Source organism: Manduca sexta, chromosome 9, assembly GCF_014839805.1.
Source record: "Manduca sexta isolate Smith_Timp_Sample1 chromosome 9, JHU_Msex_v1.0, whole genome shotgun sequence".
Taxonomy (NCBI): Eukaryota; Metazoa; Arthropoda; class Insecta; order Lepidoptera; family Sphingidae; genus Manduca; species Manduca sexta.
In genome coordinates, this window is record NC_051123.1 from 1,583,500 (window position 1) to 1,603,269 (window position 19,770).

The window sequence follows — 19,770 nt, forward strand, 5'->3', positions numbered from 1 at the left end:
ACAAAACTATAGAATCTACGTAATAGACCACAAATGAACTATGAAGATTAGTAATCTTAAAATACATAGTATAGTCATTGACGTAAAATCTATAGACACGAACGTCCATATAAACTATTTGTTCAAAATTTGAACTAAAATGGCAACCAAAACGTCACTGTTATAACCCATTTATTAACTTGAACAAATAATTTTACTTACCTGAATTATATTTTTATTCAAATCCAGGTTAATACTTAGACTCTAGTTTTTATATCATGAGCGGCACTCCGTATACAACCACAAGCTGTCAATATTGACTATAATAAAGTCAGTTTGAATGGATTGCAGTTCAATTCAGTTGAACACATTGAATGTTCGGAACGTCAAATCTAGTACGTAGTACATATATATCGATGAGTATAATAGAATGAAAAATAAAAACGCCGTTATAACAAGTTTGCAATACGGAAATTTAAACCTAAAGCAGGAATATTTAAAATTTTGCATTGGCAACAATATCACGGTATCGTATTTTCATGTGTCAAGAAGGTAAATGGTTTTTGTGAAATTGTGATTAATTGAACATAATTATCATTATAAAAACTATATAAATCTCGTAATAAGTAATCATGGCTACATCTAGTGATACATCTGACCAAAACGTGAAATCTAGGCGACCTGCAGGTGAGTTATAAAAGAAAGATGACGTCCTTGTAATGAGTATTGATTGTTTATAAAATTTCTTTCGTGTTTTTAGAGTCTGCGTTTAAACAACAGCGCCTGCCCGCCTGGCAGCCCATTTTAACCGCGGGCACAGTTTTGCCCACGTTCTTCGTAATCGGCATTGCGTTTATTCCCGTTGGAATTGGACTACTTTACTTCTCTGATGAGGTAACACATTAAAATAGGTCGATTAGGGAAGGTTGGTGTTTATAGTGCTCTATAGGTCACGTAAATTGTTTATTTTCGGAAGTAGCACACGTTATTACCAGCTGACATTTATCTTTATAGCTTATTTTGTTGTTCTCCCAACTGTGAAATACCTTTCTTGCAGTTAAAGTTCCATTATGTCGTTTGGGTTTTAGATGTATAATAGAATAATAGCAAAGTATATTAATACAGGACTTGGTCTATTTGCTTGGCAAATTTCATCATAATCCGTTCAGTAGTTTGTGTTGTAATAAGTTATTAAATATTGTCATAAATTTGCACCTTTGTAATTATGGTAGAATAGCAAAGTTAGCTATGAAATTTATTGAAGTAAAACTGTTGTGACATAGGAAATTATTTTTAAACCCTTTTACAAGTATGGGAAAAATATTTTTTTGAAAACTTTTCTTTTTGAGGATTTTTTATCCTTTAAAGCTGGCAGTGCATTTATGGTCCTTCTTGTATTAAGGTATTTATGGTTTATGGGAATAACCCAACATTAGGAAAAACATATTATAATACTGTTAATTTCAGGTGAAGGAACATGTAATTGACTACACCTACTGCATGAAGGAAGATCAGAATATCACCTGCGCTGAGTACATCAAAGAGAACTCGATGGAGTCGTGCAGGTGTCGCCTGGACTTCACACTCACTGAGGACTTTAAGGGGGATGTATACTTCTACTACGGACTGAGCAACTACTACCAAAACCATCGGCGATATGTTAAGTCAAGGTACTAGCTGTTTGTCGTATTTTCCTTACAATAACAAAATACTGATTTTTATTAATCACCTATATTAGCTGTTTTCGAACACAATGCCCCCGAGGCAATTCTTGTGCTGTTGATCTCCATACCAAATGCAAGCCTATACAAGGGCGCACATTTGCTGCAACCCCAGGCACACAGTTCTGTGTGTATACCTCATGGTTGCTAAATACACATTGAGGCTTATAAGGGTTTGCGAATATTTCCCTTCCCTTCCAACTACGCTGGGATAGCTCCTTCTCCTTCCACTTCTCTTCCTTCACCCTATCCCCTCCCTCCTAGGCCCTAAGACCAGATAGCCATGGGTAGCCAGCGTATCGTTCGCTGGCACCCTCGGTGATAACGGTAGGGCCTACCAACTCCTCACAGGGACTACCGTGGTTGCAAAGCCAGGGAATTGCTTGTACACCGTTCAGAGGGTACCCCCAGTGATAACCATGACAGATCACCTAAAAAATCCTATTTAATACCTATGAGTGATAGCGGAACCATTTTGTTTTAGCTTTTTGTTTAAATTTAACTGATATTACATCTTTGTTATTGCTTTAAGAAACATGAATAATAGTTTGTCAAATTATGGAAATCTTGATTATCTCTTTGTGGAAACAAATATAATATACCTAAGTCATAAAGGTTATTTCGTTTTATGTGTACATAACCATACTAAATGATAACAAGGATAGTATAGTTCAATTCCAAATGTAATGTCAACTAACAATAATTATATGGTCATGTTTAAATCAAAATGTTGAGGATTTTTTTTCTTTGTTAATAATTTTTGGTTGACGAGGAAGAAAAGTCCTTAAAACAAGCCACTATGGCAAGTTTTTCACCACAGTACTATTATTCTATTGAGGAGAAAATGTTATTGAGTATTCAAACTGCTGCTTGTTTTAATAATCTTAACTCAATCTGCTGTTTGTTCTAGAGATGACGGTCAACTCCTGGGCCGTTTGTCCCTCACGCCGTCGACCGACTGCGACCCGTTCGCGTACGCCGACGAGAACGGAGTCCGCAAGCCGGTGGCGCCGTGCGGAGCCATAGCCAACTCTTTGTTTAATGGTAATTTGTATTGCATAAAGCGGGTTTCAATTAGCAAGGAAACTTGCAGAAGTTAACTTTCGCAAATGATTTTTACTGTGTAGGCTGAACAATCATGGCAAGCTGATATCTGCAAAATTTAGAGCCTTGCTGGGCTTGCGGGCGAGTCGCAAGTGTATAGAATTATGGAATTTTGCTGTTAGTGTACAGGATGTATCTGTGTACTTAGAATGTCAAAGCAAGACTTGCGGGCGAGTCGCAAGTTTATGGAATGTTGCCGTTAGTGTATATGCATCTGTCTGATTAGAATGTTAAAAAAAACCGCTCAGTGTCGTTTTATTGTGATTGGTTGAGAGACCAACACGTGATTGACGCATTGGTCTCGACCAATCACAAATGTCGAAATTCAATGACCCTAGTTTGTTAAGATTGTCGTCATACCATACGTGCCACTTATCCCATGAAAAAGCACACTGTTGATCCCAGGAAATTGTAATTAGTAATATTGATGTTTTTACGTCAAAACAGACACGTTGACGGTGTTCTCTGAGGATCTGAACGAGGAAGTGCCCGTGTTCCGCACCGGCATCGCCTGGAGCTCCGACAAGGACATCAAGTTCCGTAACCCGCCCGGAGACCTTAAAACCGGTATGTATACAATATTATAATAGCCTTAAAATACACAGCTGATTCATATAAAATAACCTAACCGCTAACGAGGTAATTCTTGTGTGCTTCGCCGCCACACCGAATGGGGGAGCGTTATGTCACGGCCCTAGGCACATATTAAAATGTGTATACGTCATGGTTGCCATATTCACACTAAGGCCTGTAAGGGCTTGTGAACATTCCCTGGCCCTCTCCCCTCCGCCCATCTTAAGATGGTCCCTTCTCCTTCCCCAACACTTCCTTCTCAACTATCTCCTTCCCACTTTCCTCCAAGGCCCTGAAGTCGCTAAGCAGAGGGAACAAGTATACTGTTCGCAGGTTGAGAGTGGTGTTACTGCAGGATTTGGTATTATATAAAACCGCTATGAGTTAATGGTAAGATTCAAACAATCAAAATATAGTCATCTGTGTGTCTAAACTAACTTTTATTCTAATTTGTCAATTTTTGCTACGGATCTGTCGTATGCAGTTCAAATATAGGAATCAGTCATTAATGCTAAAACTGTTGCTTCCCAGTTATCTTATAACCCCACTGAACTTGGTGGTAAGTGAAGTGGGGTCCAATAGAATGTCGACTGACTGAGAAGATTACCGCTCGGTAGTCGTCACAATTATGCCGGCCTGTTGGAACCGGATATACACAGGCTGACCCCGGAATGCCACACACTTACGTAGGCCACTATGGTTTTCACACCTTGTGTACGGTGATCGCTTTCTGGGCGGATATAAAATATATCCTACCACTAGCAAATACATACGGTAGTGATGCTATCCTTTATGGCATATCATTTGAGATCACACTATTTATTTGTAATATGTAATCATGATGATGTGATGCTAATCACCGTCAATGTTTATTAACAATAATTTAATATTGTAATTGTTACAGCCTTCGCTAATTTCACTAAGCCAGTGAACTGGCGCGTGCACGTGTGGCAGCTGGATCTGAACGACACTAACAACAATGGATTCCAGGTGAGAGACATTGTATAATGATTTCTTATATTTACGCGAATGTTAGACGTTAAAATTAAACTATTGGTCGAATTTTATGACGGTTTTAATATTTAAGTTTTCTCCTGACTTTTCGAAGTCTGCAGCCTTCGTGGTCACCAGGGGGACAGATGTGTTGGTCATCCGCAATGTTACAATATCTACCTACATTAATTTTAATGAGAAAAAATATCTAGTGGAGACTGATAGACCTTCCCTTATCCAACTTTAAAGTGGGGATAGCCCAACATACTTTATCAAGTATAAAGGTCCTGCTGCAAAAAGGTTTTATGACCTGCCTTCTGCTGCTCACCAACCCCTGTGAACAACTTTTGACAAGAGTAACAGAGGTTTTCATCTATATATCCTTAGTAGATACTGAAATAACAGTGCAGTAAGAATGTAATTCAAATAATTGTTTGAACCTGTAATGTAATACAAAATTTAGCAAAAATGGTGTCATGTCCTATAAAATAAGAATATATTATTATAATGATGTGTGGTAAGCTAATTGATATAGCAATACTTTTTTGAAAAATTTACACACACATCACATGACGCATTTATCTCCGAAGGGGTATGCAGAGGCGCAACCAGGGCACCCACTTTTCGCCAAGAGTGTTCCGTCCCATGATGTGATAGGGGGTGAGCCTATCACCATATCGGCACAAATTTCAGACTCCGAGCTGTTACTTTGCATAAAAACCTAAACATCACTTTGCCCGACCTGGGATTCGAACCCAGGACCTCAGAGCGTTGCCGTACCCCGCATGCAGTACGACTACGCCACCAAGGCAGTCAGGCAGATTGGGATCATTTATTGAAAATGGTGGTTAGTTATTAGCAGTTTAACCGATAATATGTTGGCAGAACGAGGATCTGATAGTGTGGATGCGCACGGCGGCGCTGCCCACCTTCCGCAAGCTGTACCGCCGCGTCGACCACTCCAAGACCGGCTACATACCTGGCCTCGTCAAGGGACCCTACGTGCTCATTGTCGATTATAGTAAGTCACCAATCATGTATACATGCATCAATTAATGCTAGAAAAAAAATATTAATTGTTGTGGGGACTAGGGGCGAGTGTCTGCATCATAGGGATAGGAGAATATTTTTTGTAAATCAAAAAAAGATATTGTAAGACTTGTATTTTGGAAAAGAAATGGCACATAGATTTTTGGTGGTAGGATATATTTTATATCCGCCCGAATAGCGTACACAAGGTGTTAGAACCTTAGTAGTAGTCCTCGTAAGTGTGTTGCGTGTTGGTTCAGCTTTTGTATATCCGGTTCCAACTGACCGGCATAATTGTGTCGACTGCTGAGGGGTAATCATCTCTCGTCAGTCGACATTCAATTGGACCCCACTCCACTTACCATTAAGTACAGAGGGGTAACATTGTGCCTGTAAAAAAAATATTACAATATTCATATACGAAAACATTTTTTAATAAGCGTTTCAAACATACAGTAAATAAATGACCCCATCAACAGATTACCCGGTGATCGACTTCAAAGGCACGAAGACGTTCATAATATCGACGACGTCGCTGCTCGGCGGCAAGAACCCGTTCCTGGGCGTGGCGTACGTGGTGGTCGGCACGCTGTGCCTGCTGCTCGGCATCGTGCTGCTTGTCATACACGTGCGCTGCTCCAAGAGGTGAGCAATACTTTACACACTCAGGGCCCTTATTCTGTATGATAGTGTAAACGCGTAACGCGGCCGTGTCATGTTATCTTCGAGAAATGTGCGTGAAATGGTATTCTGTAAGCCACATTTCTACAGTCCTAAACATGACGCGTTGTGTTACGTGCTTGATACGCACTGATGTAAAAACGTGCGGGATAGGGAATAAGGCCCCAGGTCTGAGAGGGTTATGCTCGGAGTGGCCTTGCGGGATCGAATCAGAAACGAGGTGATCCGCAGGAGAACCAAACTAACCGACATAGCCCTTAGAGTTGCGAAACTCAAGTGGCAGTGGGCAGGGCGCATAGCTCGTAGATGTGATGTCCGTTGGGGCGGAAAAGTTTTAGAGTGGCGACCGTGAACCGGGAGACGCAGCGCAGGCCCCCCACGAGATGGACCGAGGATCTGGTGAGGGTCGCCGGAGTCCGATGGATGAGGGCGGCCCAGAACCGGTCCCTGTGGCTCTTAATGGGGGAGGCTTATGTCCAGCAGTGGACGATTCCCGGCTGAAATGATGATGATTACACTCAGGTCGTGATAATCTCACATGCGAAAGTCTGGATAGTCATAGATTTCGAAGCGGCCGGCCTAATTGCGTCGACTGGCGAGCGTTAAACATCTCTCGTCAGTCGACGCTGTATGGACAGTACTTCACTTACCATCAGGTGACATGACTGAACAGTATGGGACTTAGCGTCTAGTGTCGTAGAGAGATAGGTGCAATACGATGGCACACACTGATTTGTTATTCAAAATTCCGGTGGTGTTGGTACTGTTTGTGTTCGGTCGTATCGCTTACCGTAAGGGGAGCGGTTTGCTCGTCTGCATTTATTATTACAAAAATATCAGACGCGTCAACACACTGAAATGATCTTTATAAATTACTGTATGGTTCTCGCGTCTTTACGGTAGTGACAGCCTCCACTACTAAAGTTTCTAAAATACTGATAATTATTTATAACACAACCAGTGGTACGCTAGTGTCACATCTTTAAAAAATCCTATTATTTCCCATGGAAGCAAATTACCAGGCCAAAAAATAGCCTATGTGTTAATCCAGGACATAACCTATCTATGTAACAAATTTCGTTCAAATCCGTTCAGTGGTTTCTGCGTTTACTTCTAACAAACAAACATTTTCAGAAACGTTCGCAAACATAATATCGCCTTATATCCTTTATTTTATGGTTGAATTTCACATTGTTTACAGTCCGATAACTAGTTCTGTCCTAACGATGTACATTTCGACATTAGATGTCGCCCACCCGGCGGCGACAGTTACTTTGTAGAAGATTGCGACTCTGACCACCCTGCGGTTAGCTCGTGAGTCGTGATATTGATTGAAGTGGGTGTTTTTAACGAACAATGTTTTCACCTCTGTGTGCCGTTAATATGGTAGCGTTATTTTATTTTTTATTTTAAAGAATACCCAGAGAATATATTATGATCTGGTCTTTGAATAATTTATGGATTGATGTTGATTCTAATGGTTGCTGGTGGTAGGATGTATTTTATATCCGCCCAGATAGCGACCACCGTACACAAGGTGTTAAAACCCACCATAGTGGCCCACGTAAGTAAGTCGTGTTCCGGGATCAGCTTGTGTGTATCCGGCTTCAAATGCCAGCATAATTGTGTCGACTGCCGAGGGGTAATCATCTCTCGTCAGTCAACATTCTATGGGACCCCTCTCCACTTACAATCAGCTGTAGTAGGGTCACCGTGTCGTGTCCGTTTAAAAAAAACCTTAGAAATTAAAGTATGCTCCGTTCAAATTTAAATTCTCCCACATATAATAATAAGGTACTATACTTACTGCGTAAGTTGAGCGTTCGTCGTTCTAAACTGTTAAAATTGCCACGTTATTACATCCGTTTAAGCCATGTATATTTATCAGAATATCTAATAAATAACTACTGCGATATCCAACATGGATCACCTAAATTTTATTCACAAATCTATTATTTAATACCTTATTTCAAATAACTGGTTATAAGACCCTTGTCAGTAGACAAGGGTTGCAATTCTGCTATCATAGTAATGATAGCAGAATTGCAACACCTATGAAACCTTATTAAAAATGTTGCTTAATTTAAAAGTAATATAATTTAACTGCAAATATAAACGGCTGCATATTGCTGTAAAAATATTGTTCATTTTGACACCCCTTTATCTTATTATGTAGTGTGTATGGAAATAGAAAATATTAATTAAATTATGTTATGTAGTAAAGAGTTTTTCTTCTCGGTTGGATTTATTCTAGTAATAAAACAAATTATTTCATAGTTGAAGTTCATATAAAGTGACTATTCGTTATAATTGCGTAGAACGTTGTAGATATAAAATTTACAATGTTACAAGATGTAGTTAAATTTGATATTATGTATTTTGCTTTAGGAATCGTAATATTAATTTATATATGACTTTTCATGTGTATTGTTTAGGTTTACTGAGTGTTGGTTTAAAATAATTTCAATGAATATATTAATTGCAAACATGAATTAAACTGCTGTCAAAATATATATTTTTTAAATTATCAATTGGTACTGCAGTTACCAGTGTGACTACTGAACATAATGAGACTTAACATCTCATGTCTCAGGATGGCGAGCGTAGTGGAATAACAAACAATAATTTGTAATTGACGGTGTTGGATGTTTCTTCTCTTTATGTGCGGTCGTATCGCTTACCATCAGGCGAACGGCAAGCTCGTCTTGTCATTCATAACAATAAAAAAAAAGTTACAAATAAATGTATTTATGTTTCGAATCATTTGGAGCTTCGACGCGTGGAGCTGTGATGAGTTTAAATTATTTATCGAGTGAATTCCATAAAATTTTATCGTATCATACCTCAAGAGTTACAATGATTTAAATGCCAAAAATGCCAAATTTTCTTAAGCATTATAAAAATTGATAAAGTTGGCAAAGTATTGATGCCAATTTGTTTACATTAACATCATTATAATTCCACAGGTCTAGCAGATCAGGTTCTAGAAGAAGCAGCAATTGATGATTATAGTAATTATATGTTTTTTTTTTCAGTACGACGGAGATGATCAACGTTAACCCGCGCACGCCATATTCTTAAAGCGACGTCAATTTAAAATTAACGTTGTAAAAAACACAAAAATCGAGTAAAGTAGTGTATTTGACTGTCTAATATCGATACATCGATACGATCGATTATGATATTCGGTCGTTTCAAACAGGCATAGTTGTGTCACCTAGGGGGAAATTTATCTCAGAGTGTCAGTCGCCACTGTGAGGTTTTCAGTGCGTTTACCACCTGGTGCAGTGGAGTCACTAAGTTCTACACTTAAAAAAATATATTTAAAACAATGGGTTCCTTGAATCGATGAATCGATTTAAGGATTTATTACAAAATATCGATTAGCGAGTGTATTTAACGAAACAAATTATTAAATAATTTTATTAATTATCTTAAATTATTTATTGGGATAGTCAAATGCACCATTTTATGGAAAACCAAAGTCGCCACGACTAACAATTGTTATAATTGGGAACTATAAAAAAAGTTTAATGTGACAAATGTTTACGATATAATGAAAATGTTGGAACCTATGTCTTGTATTACTATTTTTTTTTATTGATAATAGAATAACATATAAATACAATTTAATATGTATAATTTACCAACTATATGTTTTTATTTAGAATTGAAGTACTTGTATTTATTATATAAAAAATTCCGAATACTTTACTTATAGGTCAATTTGGACCCGTATCTAAAATATAAACCACCAAACTTGATTGATTATTATGGTAACGCTATATTATCAAAATGTATATTTTAAAGAAAAGCATTTATACTTTTAACAATTCGGGTCAATTGTGACTCAGGTAAATAATTTGAGACATTAGAACATACTGATAGTTACAAAGAAATAAAAAACGGTTAGGTACCTTATTCTCTATGGCAATATAAACTCGTAACGCGGCCACGTTATCTTCGTTAAATTGGCGTGGAATGGTATTATACTAATTTCTTGTCTTAAACGCGACGTGGTGCGTTGCGTGCAGTATTAGTGACACGGGGCCTTCGAGCTTTGGGGTCCCTTTAGGCCCATACCTACATTAAACTAAGCTGGCGCCCAAAAGTTCGCACTGGCCTGAAGAGCACCCAACAAATATAGATATAGGGCCTCTTTTTGGCGAGCTACGCTACTTGACGTGCTTGTTATAAACTGTCAAAATAACGTTTGGCATAGAGTTTTTTTTTTGGATAGATTTACTCCTTAAGGAGAAGGCAAAGGCTCTCAGCCATACAGCCTAAAAACATCCTTGCCATAGAGAATAAGGATCCTGTATGGTTATCACAAACGATTTATCGTAAATGAGTTCGAATTAAATTTATAAATATTTAAATTCTATAGATAAACGTCATGAACAAAATAAAACTTTTAAATGTTTAATGTTTGAGAAACTATTTTAGTTTAGTTGTTTTCGCTGTGAATGTGATACAAATTTGTTGATTATTGTTTTCAGTATTTTTATTATGTGTTTTAGATGCTCTGATATAAGGGCTATTTTGTTTTACTTGACACGTAAGTTTAATTAATAATTTATCATAAAACGGGCTGTTGAGTCTTATTTATTGCATAGTTTAGTTTAAAAATGGAACGCTGGTGAATACTATCTTTCTAGTAAATTCTTTACTCAAGAAAAATACAGATACAGTCAGCCTCAAATTTATGTAATCACAGACAAAGATCAAATGTATTAATTACACAGTGTAATCTGTGTTTGTGAAAAAGTAATGATTAAGATCATGTATCGTACATTTAAAAGCATGATAGTCTAGTTGGGAATGGAGCGGTCTGCAGACGAATGCCCGTAGGTTCAAAACCCAACACTCTGACTTCGAAGTTACTAATTAAATATAAGGTGCACCGTATAATAAATGTTTATATTATAAAAAATGCTTTAGAGGCCCCAAGCCAGAACCCGAAATATAGGTTTGTATTATTTGACTGAGTAATTCCATTCCAATTAATTTTCAGCGAGCCAAAAAGTGGCCATTAAAATCTAAAATCATTTATATTTTTGCGGTTGAAGTTTTTTCTTTACCAGGACAATATAATATGCTGACGGTACCTGGGGTCTTGTTCTCTATGACAACATGAACTCTTTGCAAGGCTATGGTACATAGTATCACGTCTCTATCCCATAAGGGTAGGCAGATTGGAATGCCACTGCACGATACTGATATACTTCTCTCGCTTCCTCCACCTTCATCTTTTCATGTATTCCCGCCGGTTTAGGGTACTTTTGACCTTGCCTTTACTAAGAATGTCAGATATTAGACATTTGAAGGTACGGTGAGGTCGGCCCCTACCTGCTCTTCCATCCAATGCATCCATCTATTCATAAGGTGGTTTCAACATTTGGAGAGGATGAATGTTAGGAGGCTGACAAAGAGATTTTATTCGCCCTGTCTCGGCAGTGTAGTTGTAATGCATGCGCGATACGACAGCGCTCTGAGGACCTGGGTTCGAGTCCCGGGTCGGGCAAAGTGATATTTGGGTTTTTCTGCTCAGTATCAGCCTGGAGTCTGGAATCTGTGCCCAATATGGCGATAGGCTCGCCCCCTATCACATCATGGGACGGAGCACACTTGGCGAAAAGTGGGTGCCTTGGTTGCGCCTCTGCATACTCCTTCGGGGATAAAGGCGTGATGTGTGTGGATATTACGTTGCGTAAAATTTGCATGGAATGGTATTCTCTATGATAATTTCTGAAATCTTTAACGTGATGCGAAGCGTTATTTGCTTGTTACTAACTATTTAAATAACGTTTGGTATACTATAATTTTCAATAAACCATCTCATGTGTTTTATCTATCTCAAAAATGGACCAATCAGAACAAAGTTTTTTTGACATGCTTACAACTGATTTTATTGGTTCATTCTCGGAATCTGATTGAAGATTGAGATTGGGATCGTTTTGGAAACGGCCGATAAAGAATAAGGCCCCTGGTACATTACTTACTTACTACAACAGTTTACTAGTATGACGTATCAGATCTCGGGGCCCGCTATAACATTGGCTTATACTTAAATTAGAACTTAGAATATATTATAATAAAGTGCCTTTACTAATCACACGCTTTTAATGTACAATTATTAAACGTGTGTAGTTATAGTTGACGTCTAAAAATATTTAATATTAAGTCTTTGTCACTTATTGTCAATAATTACTAGGCCTAGAGCAGAGGTTCCCAAACTATTTTTTCTCATAGACTACTTTCAAAACTGGTTCCGGCAGACCCCTAGCAGCTAAATTTCTACCATATTCCTCAGCATGGGCGTGGGCCCCGCAGTGAGGCAATTTTGAGTTGGGAAACACTGGTCTAGCCTTGTGGCAAAGTTGTCTAATAGCCAATTATAACCGATTAGTATAAACAATCTTAGTCGCTAACGTCGGATTCATAGTGAATATTGACCAATCAGAGTAAAGTTTGTTTTCCTTACAGATATGTTATTATGATTGGCTTATTTTTACCATTAACGCTTTGTTACCGCTTGGGAGAGTCTATTGGAATCTAGATTATATATAAATGCATCAAATGTTACTAAACTACATACAATAAATCGTCCCCTTAAGGGTGCGCCGAAATATCCGGATAGCGAGCACCGTACACAAGGTGTTAAAACCCGCAATAGTGGCCCACGTAAGTGTCGCGTTCCGGGATCGGCCTGTGTATATCCGGTTCCAACAGGCCGGCATAATTGTGGCGACTGTCGAAAGGTAATCATCTCTCGTCAGTCGACATTCTATTGGACCCCACTCCATCTACCATCAGGTGCCAGTGGGGTCACTTTGCCGTGCTTGCATAAAAAAATAGCTTCAAGTAAAAATGGAGGCCACGTTTAGTTTATACATTATGTTTTAATTTCTCGTGGTTTAGTATCAACACGTGGATAAAGAAAATAAGTTATCGAAGACAATACAAGTTTATGCAGTACAGTCAGCCATATAATAAGCTGATCTAGATCCTATTGGCACTGTTGTGGGATATATACCATCCATACTGGATGAGTGTTTAAGAACTTATGTTTGTTGGTACCCACCTAATTATGAAAAAAAATCCTCTACCTCGTCAGTACTTAAATTTATTGTAAAATTATGCTGTGTGCCGTTATTGTTTCTTTTAATCGAATTCAAAACATTAAATCGCTTTAGCGCGTTAATTGAATAATTAATTATTAATTCATTTTGTTGTATTTAACAAAAAAAATACTTTTTTTATTTTAGTGAAAAAAATAATTTTGGTAAGAACAAAAGTGTGTAGGCGTTTTGAAATTGTGCAGCTAATTATGTGGATGACTGTACACAATTGGTACATGGTATAACGGACATAATGTAGTTTGCAGATTATACTGAAATATAAGCACGTGCGAGATTAATTTTCATTAATTAGATGCAATAACATGATTGTTAATTTGTAAGAATGAAAACGTATGTATTATCACTTAGATCTCTAATAAATAAATGTTTTAAAAGTAATTAACAAGGATTATCATTTTTATCATTGGATACTCAAAACATAATCACATCAACAAAAACGCATATAGGCATGGGTACTGGGAGGGTGCAAGAGGGTGCACGTGTACACCCCTGTCCGGAACAAATAAAAATAACTGAATGACAATGGAAACTGTCGACCACAGAGGTTTTATTATGGTTTAGCATATGCAAACACCTGTGCGGTTTTTATTTGGAAAAAAAATAATTATAATATTGTTACAACGCCGCACATGCCAAGCAAAGCCAGCCATGCAGCCACGTGTTAAGCCAAGCCAAAGCCAAAGCCACAGCCACAGCCAAAGCTAAAGCGATGCCACGGAGGTTGAATGCCGCAATTTTCACTCGAGCCAGCCAGCAGTATCAATATTGACTATGGTCCGCCGTTGATTGTTCGCGTCATGACGTCCAACTGTTAAATGACGGATATAAAAACCCAAGGCATTCAATTCAATGAACATTCAATTTTGTTCGCTAGTATAACGCGGAACGCTGTCCGAGTAATAAAACATAATCTCTGAAGTAATTTGTATTTATAATTATCCCTTCTGTTTTAATATATTATGTAGTACCTAGTTATCAAGATGCACCTCCCTAAAAGTAATCTTCGCCCATGCTTAGGTTAGTGGGTGTGTATAGGCTGGGTTGGGAAGTCCTTAGTTCGGTCTCTGAGCAACACGGTTAGTGAACATGGTTTAACCACAAGATTTTTACAGGAATGGGTCTTCTAGTTCCCACAACTTGATGGAAAAACTATTTCGTTGATCTGCGTTGAAGTGGGATTAGGGTAGCAAAAATAATTCGAAAATCTAATTCAAGAACGAAGATCAAAAACGAAGCTAAATTTGTTTAGCTTGGCTCGGATAGCTCACATATTGTTTCATACCTTAGATACATTCCCGCCCTCACTTCGTTTTTATTTCGTAGAAATTTAAAAAGGTAATAATTCATGCTTCCTCATTTATTTATCTTTTGGGATTATTGGATATTTTCACTGAAAATACTTAGAATTGTTTTATAGGTATAATTTAATTTGCATATCAAACATAACAAAGAATCTTGTAATAATGGGCCAGCGAAGTGTGTTGTATTATTGATAGTAGGTTTAATTTATATTAAAGTATTCGAAAAAAATTCACACTGCATAAATTTGCATGTTAATTAAATACTTACCAAGTAACTACAAAATTACAATCATGTATTATATTCCAAATAAAGATTTAATATTATTTTTATATTTTTACTGCTCGGTCCGTAAGACCGGTAAGTGCCAGCATTCACGGGCCTAAGCCAAGTGAGTGCTGGTAGTATCAGGGTTGGGTGTTTTTTATTCCTCAGAACATTTTCGGTATACGTAACTAAGTTTAAGATATTAGGGTATTAGAATTATTTTTTCTATAACTTTTATAAAATATGTACTTCGTATAAATTCTATAACAGAAGAAATCATTGAAATCTGATGAAAAATCCACAAAGTATAAGCCATTGAAATTTGGTATTAGGGGTGAGTGTCAAAATACAGAAAAGAGACAAAATACTTGCATGTGACGTCAGTGGGTATTACGATGATTGCGAAAGAAAGAGATGGAGCGATATCCCCACTCGTGCACGTAGCAATATTTGAAATTTGAATTACTGCCTCATTTATTAGCGAATTTTAATGCTTTTTTTACAGAAGGATTTAGTTTTTTGTACTAATTGCTGTTACATATTAAAATGCATTAAATAAAATACAGTCAAAATACCCTGTTAGAAATGGGCCCAACAAAAACCACTAAAAACGTGACGGAAAGCAAAATTCACAATTTCGTTTACCTGAACATACATACGTATTCCAGTTATTTAGCTTTAAAAACTAAACTACTGAACGGATTTTAAAAATATTTGTATGAGACCAATCTGGAAGCATATTCTTTCAAATAAAAAATAAATTTTCCAAATCGATTCATTAATTGCAGGTCTGACGTAACAAACAAAAATATATACATCGAATTGATAACCTCTTTTTTTAACTCGGTTGGAATAATAAACGAGTATAATTTGAATAGGCAGAAATAATTGTTATTATTCACGGTTAGCGGTATATTCCGTTTAAATTATATAATAATGGATCTGTGTCAAGTTTGTGTTTAGCTCATGATCAAACATTATTACGATTTAAAATTTTATCACTAAAAAAAATATTTTATAAGTTTTCGACACTGCAGTAATTTTGTAAGTAATTATTTGTATTTGCTTTGAACCGTCTATTCGATTATCGCAGCGAGTACCACAACTATATATTTGTAATTGAAACCACTGCATAATATTTGGTCACCACTTCTAATGCAAGCAAGCATATCTTTTTTTTTAAATATTCGGGCACGGCAAATTGACCCCACTGCCTATTACATAAAGACTTTTTTATTTCTTTTTTTATGCGGCAGACACCCCACTGCACCTGATGATAACTGAGGTGGGGCCCAATAGAATGTCGACTGACGAGAGATGATTACTCGACAGTCGACACAATTATACCGGCCTGTTGAACCGGATATACACAGGCTGATTCCAGAACGCGACACACTTACATGGGCCACTATGGCGGGTTTTAACACTGTACGGTGGTTGCTATCTGGGCGGATATAAAATATATCCTACCAGGAACAAATGAAATTACTTTGCATTCAAATTTTAAATTACAAAAATTTGAGAATACTACATAGATCGCTGCAGTAACTGTACTGGCTGAGACTTCAAACTGAAAAAGAAAGCACATTACTTGAAACCATAAAAGTTAAAACAGCACATCAAATCGATATCAGCCCTACCTATTATGTATCGTACATTCTTATCATTTTACAAGTCTCCGGGCAATAAATGAGTTTAGATTTATCGCGATTAATTATATCCTAAGTGTATGGGCAATATATTAATGCTCTTGATAACTTAATATCTTATATTAATTCTGAATGGATTAAACAAAATATATTTCGTTTAATCTACCCCGCAAAATTATCAAGTGGAATTATTAATGTGTCTTTGAATGGTCCTATTTTAAAAACAAACTAGGCATAGTTAATTTTTCTGTTTTGGTTTCAATCGCTTATCACCATGTGATGCATTTATCTACTTTATAATTTAAATACTAAATTACATTTTATAGTATAACATTGCTTAAAAAGAGTTGATAACTCCATTTTTTTTAAATAAAAATCTTTTTTAACCATTATAAATACAACAGTTATTATTCCCAGGATATAACACCTAATAATAATGATGTAATAAAGTTTTAACATACCCATTGTAAGCATAAAGATCTTAAATCAACTTTGTTAAAGGTAAATGTAAAATGGAAAAGGGATGCACGAACAATTCTATGACGTTATCGGACATTGCGTAGCGACGTAAGAAGGAGATAAAATTCCTTCTACACCTCTTGATCGCAGCAATATATTTAATCATACTGAATCATTATGACTGGCTAAAACTTTTGCCTAATCAATCTCATATTTTTATATGGTTTATTTTTATATATAAAATAATGTACAAAATGTTAAGCAAAAGTACGAGTTAAACTCTAACACTGCACCATCAGCGCCACGTTCTCCGTTATCCTGACCTTTCTAACCGCGCCGGCCCGCGAGTTGATGATGGCGTTAATGGATAGATTATTTTTTCAATAGTCCCTTAAGAGCGTTTACGTGCCGCGCGTGAAGTCAACTATAGGTAATTCTTCGCAAAATTCACTCACACAGAGCCGTTGCGTAGCTGTGTGCGTAGAGTTAGTGCGTCAGCTATCTTTATAGTCAGACCAACCAATTTTGATCTTTTCGCTTTAATTATCTAATTGGAATGTAACTTATGATTTATGAATTTATGATAAATGAAGAATTCTATTATTAAATATATAAGAATTCATCATGAAATAGTTTATATGTATCATTTTGTAATTAAATTATAAAAGAAAATAAACATTTTTAACAAATTTTAACGGCAATTTTACAAATTGTTATTTTCACTTTTTAAATGTAAATGCTTAAAAAATTTAAGCATTTGCATTTAGAAAGTACCCTTTAGTAAAGTGGAGCTCATTATAAAGCCGAAAGATAGGCACCAGAACTCCGTAATCAGACAATAAATCAGGAAAATTACTGTGCTACGATGTTTATAATGGACCACATAATTACTCCATAGATCTGCAGTTGTTAATATTTAGCGTATTGAAAGTTTAAATTAAGTCATTAGAAATTACATATTGGAATTTATATTTTGAGTCAGAAGGTGTATGTAATGAGATGTCATTTTTAGATGTATAACTAAAAAGTGAGAAATAAAAGATTTCTTTTTTTGGAAGTTGGTTATATTTTTTGGATAGTTTTTTTTTAATAGGTATTGCTTCTCAGTGACATCGATCATCAATCGACCGATTGTACATCCATGTATAACAATTTACCAGTTTTGTATCCATAGATTTGCATAATATTTGCGACACACGACGAAGCAAAATAGTTGGTTCTGTACTTTTTTTTTACCAACAGCAGTCAGCTTTGACTGTAAGTATGGGAATACCGTCTTTTACATCACTACAGGCAACATCTTTATCAGTTTCTTCTCTAGCGGCCTCTTGCATCCTGTCCTCTGCAGCTAATTTCAATGATTTAGCTAACTCGTCGTAACATTTAACGTCTTACAAAAATTTTGTAAAGCCATAATTTGTAGCAAATTGTTTTGCCTGCAAATATGTTTTTTTTCTCCTTTATCCTCAAATGGTAACTCATACCTTTTTTACCTGCATAACATTCGATAAGTTAAATTTGGTTAGTTCTATGGCAAACAAAAGAGTTAGGAATAAATAAGTAAAGTTGTACGAATTTAAAAAAAAATTGTAATAATATATTTACAATAAAAAAAAAAACAAAAAATAAGTTAAACATTTTGTTTCGACCGGATTCTCATGAGCATTGACGAACCCGGTAAACTTTTTAGCGCTGTAACAGCGTTTTAAATTAATGAAATAAAAAAATTATAGGGAACAATTTTCCTCAAAAGATCATTTACAAGTTACTTTGAGGTAATTTTTTGTAAAATGTAAAAAAGTTATAGAGCAAAAAAGAAAACTTTTATAAACATTTTCTCACATTTTTGCTTATAACTTCTTTAATTTTTAATTTATGGTAAAAAGTTATATAAACATATTTGTAGGCAAAACAATTTGCTACAAATTATGACTTTACAAAATTTATGTAAGACGCATAGTTTCCGAGATATCGCGAAAAAAGTGTTTTCACCCCTTCTTCCATGATGGCGCCAGGGGACAAGGAGGGCGACCTCACAAACTTGAGATTAAGCTTCTATTGACCCCCCACACATGTTCTAAAAATAATATTGGGTCCTCTAAAAAATACAAAGCTCATGTAACATTTCAATGGGCTAATTGTTTTTAGCTTAAGGTTCCATTTTTTCCTTCGAGTAACTGTTGCTCAAGTGTTTAATGAGTAAAAAGCAACAACCATAACTACTGACGCATGTTATAACATTAGTACATCAATCTTTTAGCTTTTGCTTTAGCCGAAGTTTCAGCGTTGTTGCGTTTCTTTTCTTGCCTAGAAATAGCTTTACTTCCCATTGTGTCTGAAACATAATAATAAAATAATAATTTATAGTAACTACTAAAATTATTGTCACTCATTAAAGAAAAAATATTTTACTTACTAAAGTACTAAGATGTGGCAATCACTGTATACACGTGACTATTTTTCTACGCACAGCAAAGGCCAACTGGAGTCTGGCCGGAGCGACGAGCGATACGTCCTCTCTCTAGAAAGCCTCAAGGCGGACTAATTTGAAACGATTTGCGCGTTGCGTTTTATAGCGGTATTTAAAATATTTATAGAAAAATAACAGAACTAATTTTGTTGAATTTTTAAATTGTATGTTTTTAAGGAGATGTTCTTCTATTATAGTAATCCAATATTATATTCAATTAAGTAAGATATAGTGATAAAAAAAAATCATTTAAATGACCAACATTTCTGAAATTTTCGAATTCTTTGAATTTTTATTTCTCATGAATTAAACATAAAAAGATATTTTTTCTCTACTAACTTTTTGCTTCAGGATCTTTTTAGTTAGATAAAAATAACATATTGTTATGTTCCTTAGTGGTTTAA

At 36.1% G+C, this 19,770-nt stretch overlaps 1 protein-coding gene across 1 annotated transcript; it reads left to right on the top strand.

Moving 5' to 3' along the window:
* Nucleotides 1-476: 476 nt before the first annotated feature.
* LOC115455638 (cell cycle control protein 50A) lies at nucleotides 477-13,604 on the top strand. The gene is made up of 9 exons (XM_030184284.2): nucleotides 477-666; nucleotides 740-873; nucleotides 1,447-1,649; nucleotides 2,611-2,744; nucleotides 3,252-3,371; nucleotides 4,282-4,367; nucleotides 5,256-5,391; nucleotides 5,879-6,044; nucleotides 9,116-13,604. The coding sequence occupies exons 1-9, from the start codon at nucleotides 612-614 to the stop codon at nucleotides 9,159-9,161; spliced, it is 1,080 nt and encodes a 359-aa protein (XP_030040144.1). The 5' UTR covers nucleotides 477-611; the 3' UTR covers nucleotides 9,162-13,604.
* Nucleotides 13,605-19,770: the final 6,166 nt, after the last annotated feature.

What these genes read in the sequence shown, in the direction of transcription:
- LOC115455638 (XM_030184284.2), top strand. Translation starts at nt 612, where the DNA reads ATGGCTACATCTAGTGATACATCTGACCAAAACGTGAAATCTAGGCGA. An exon ending in CTAACAACAATGGATTCCAG is followed by an intron (nt 4,368 to 5,255) that starts GTGAGAGACATT and finishes ATATGTTGGCAG; the next exon opens with AACGAGGATCTGATAGTGTG. An exon ending in CACGTGCGCTGCTCCAAGAG is followed by an intron (nt 6,045 to 9,115) that starts GTGAGCAATACT and finishes TTTTTTTTTCAG; the next exon opens with TACGACGGAGATGATCAACG.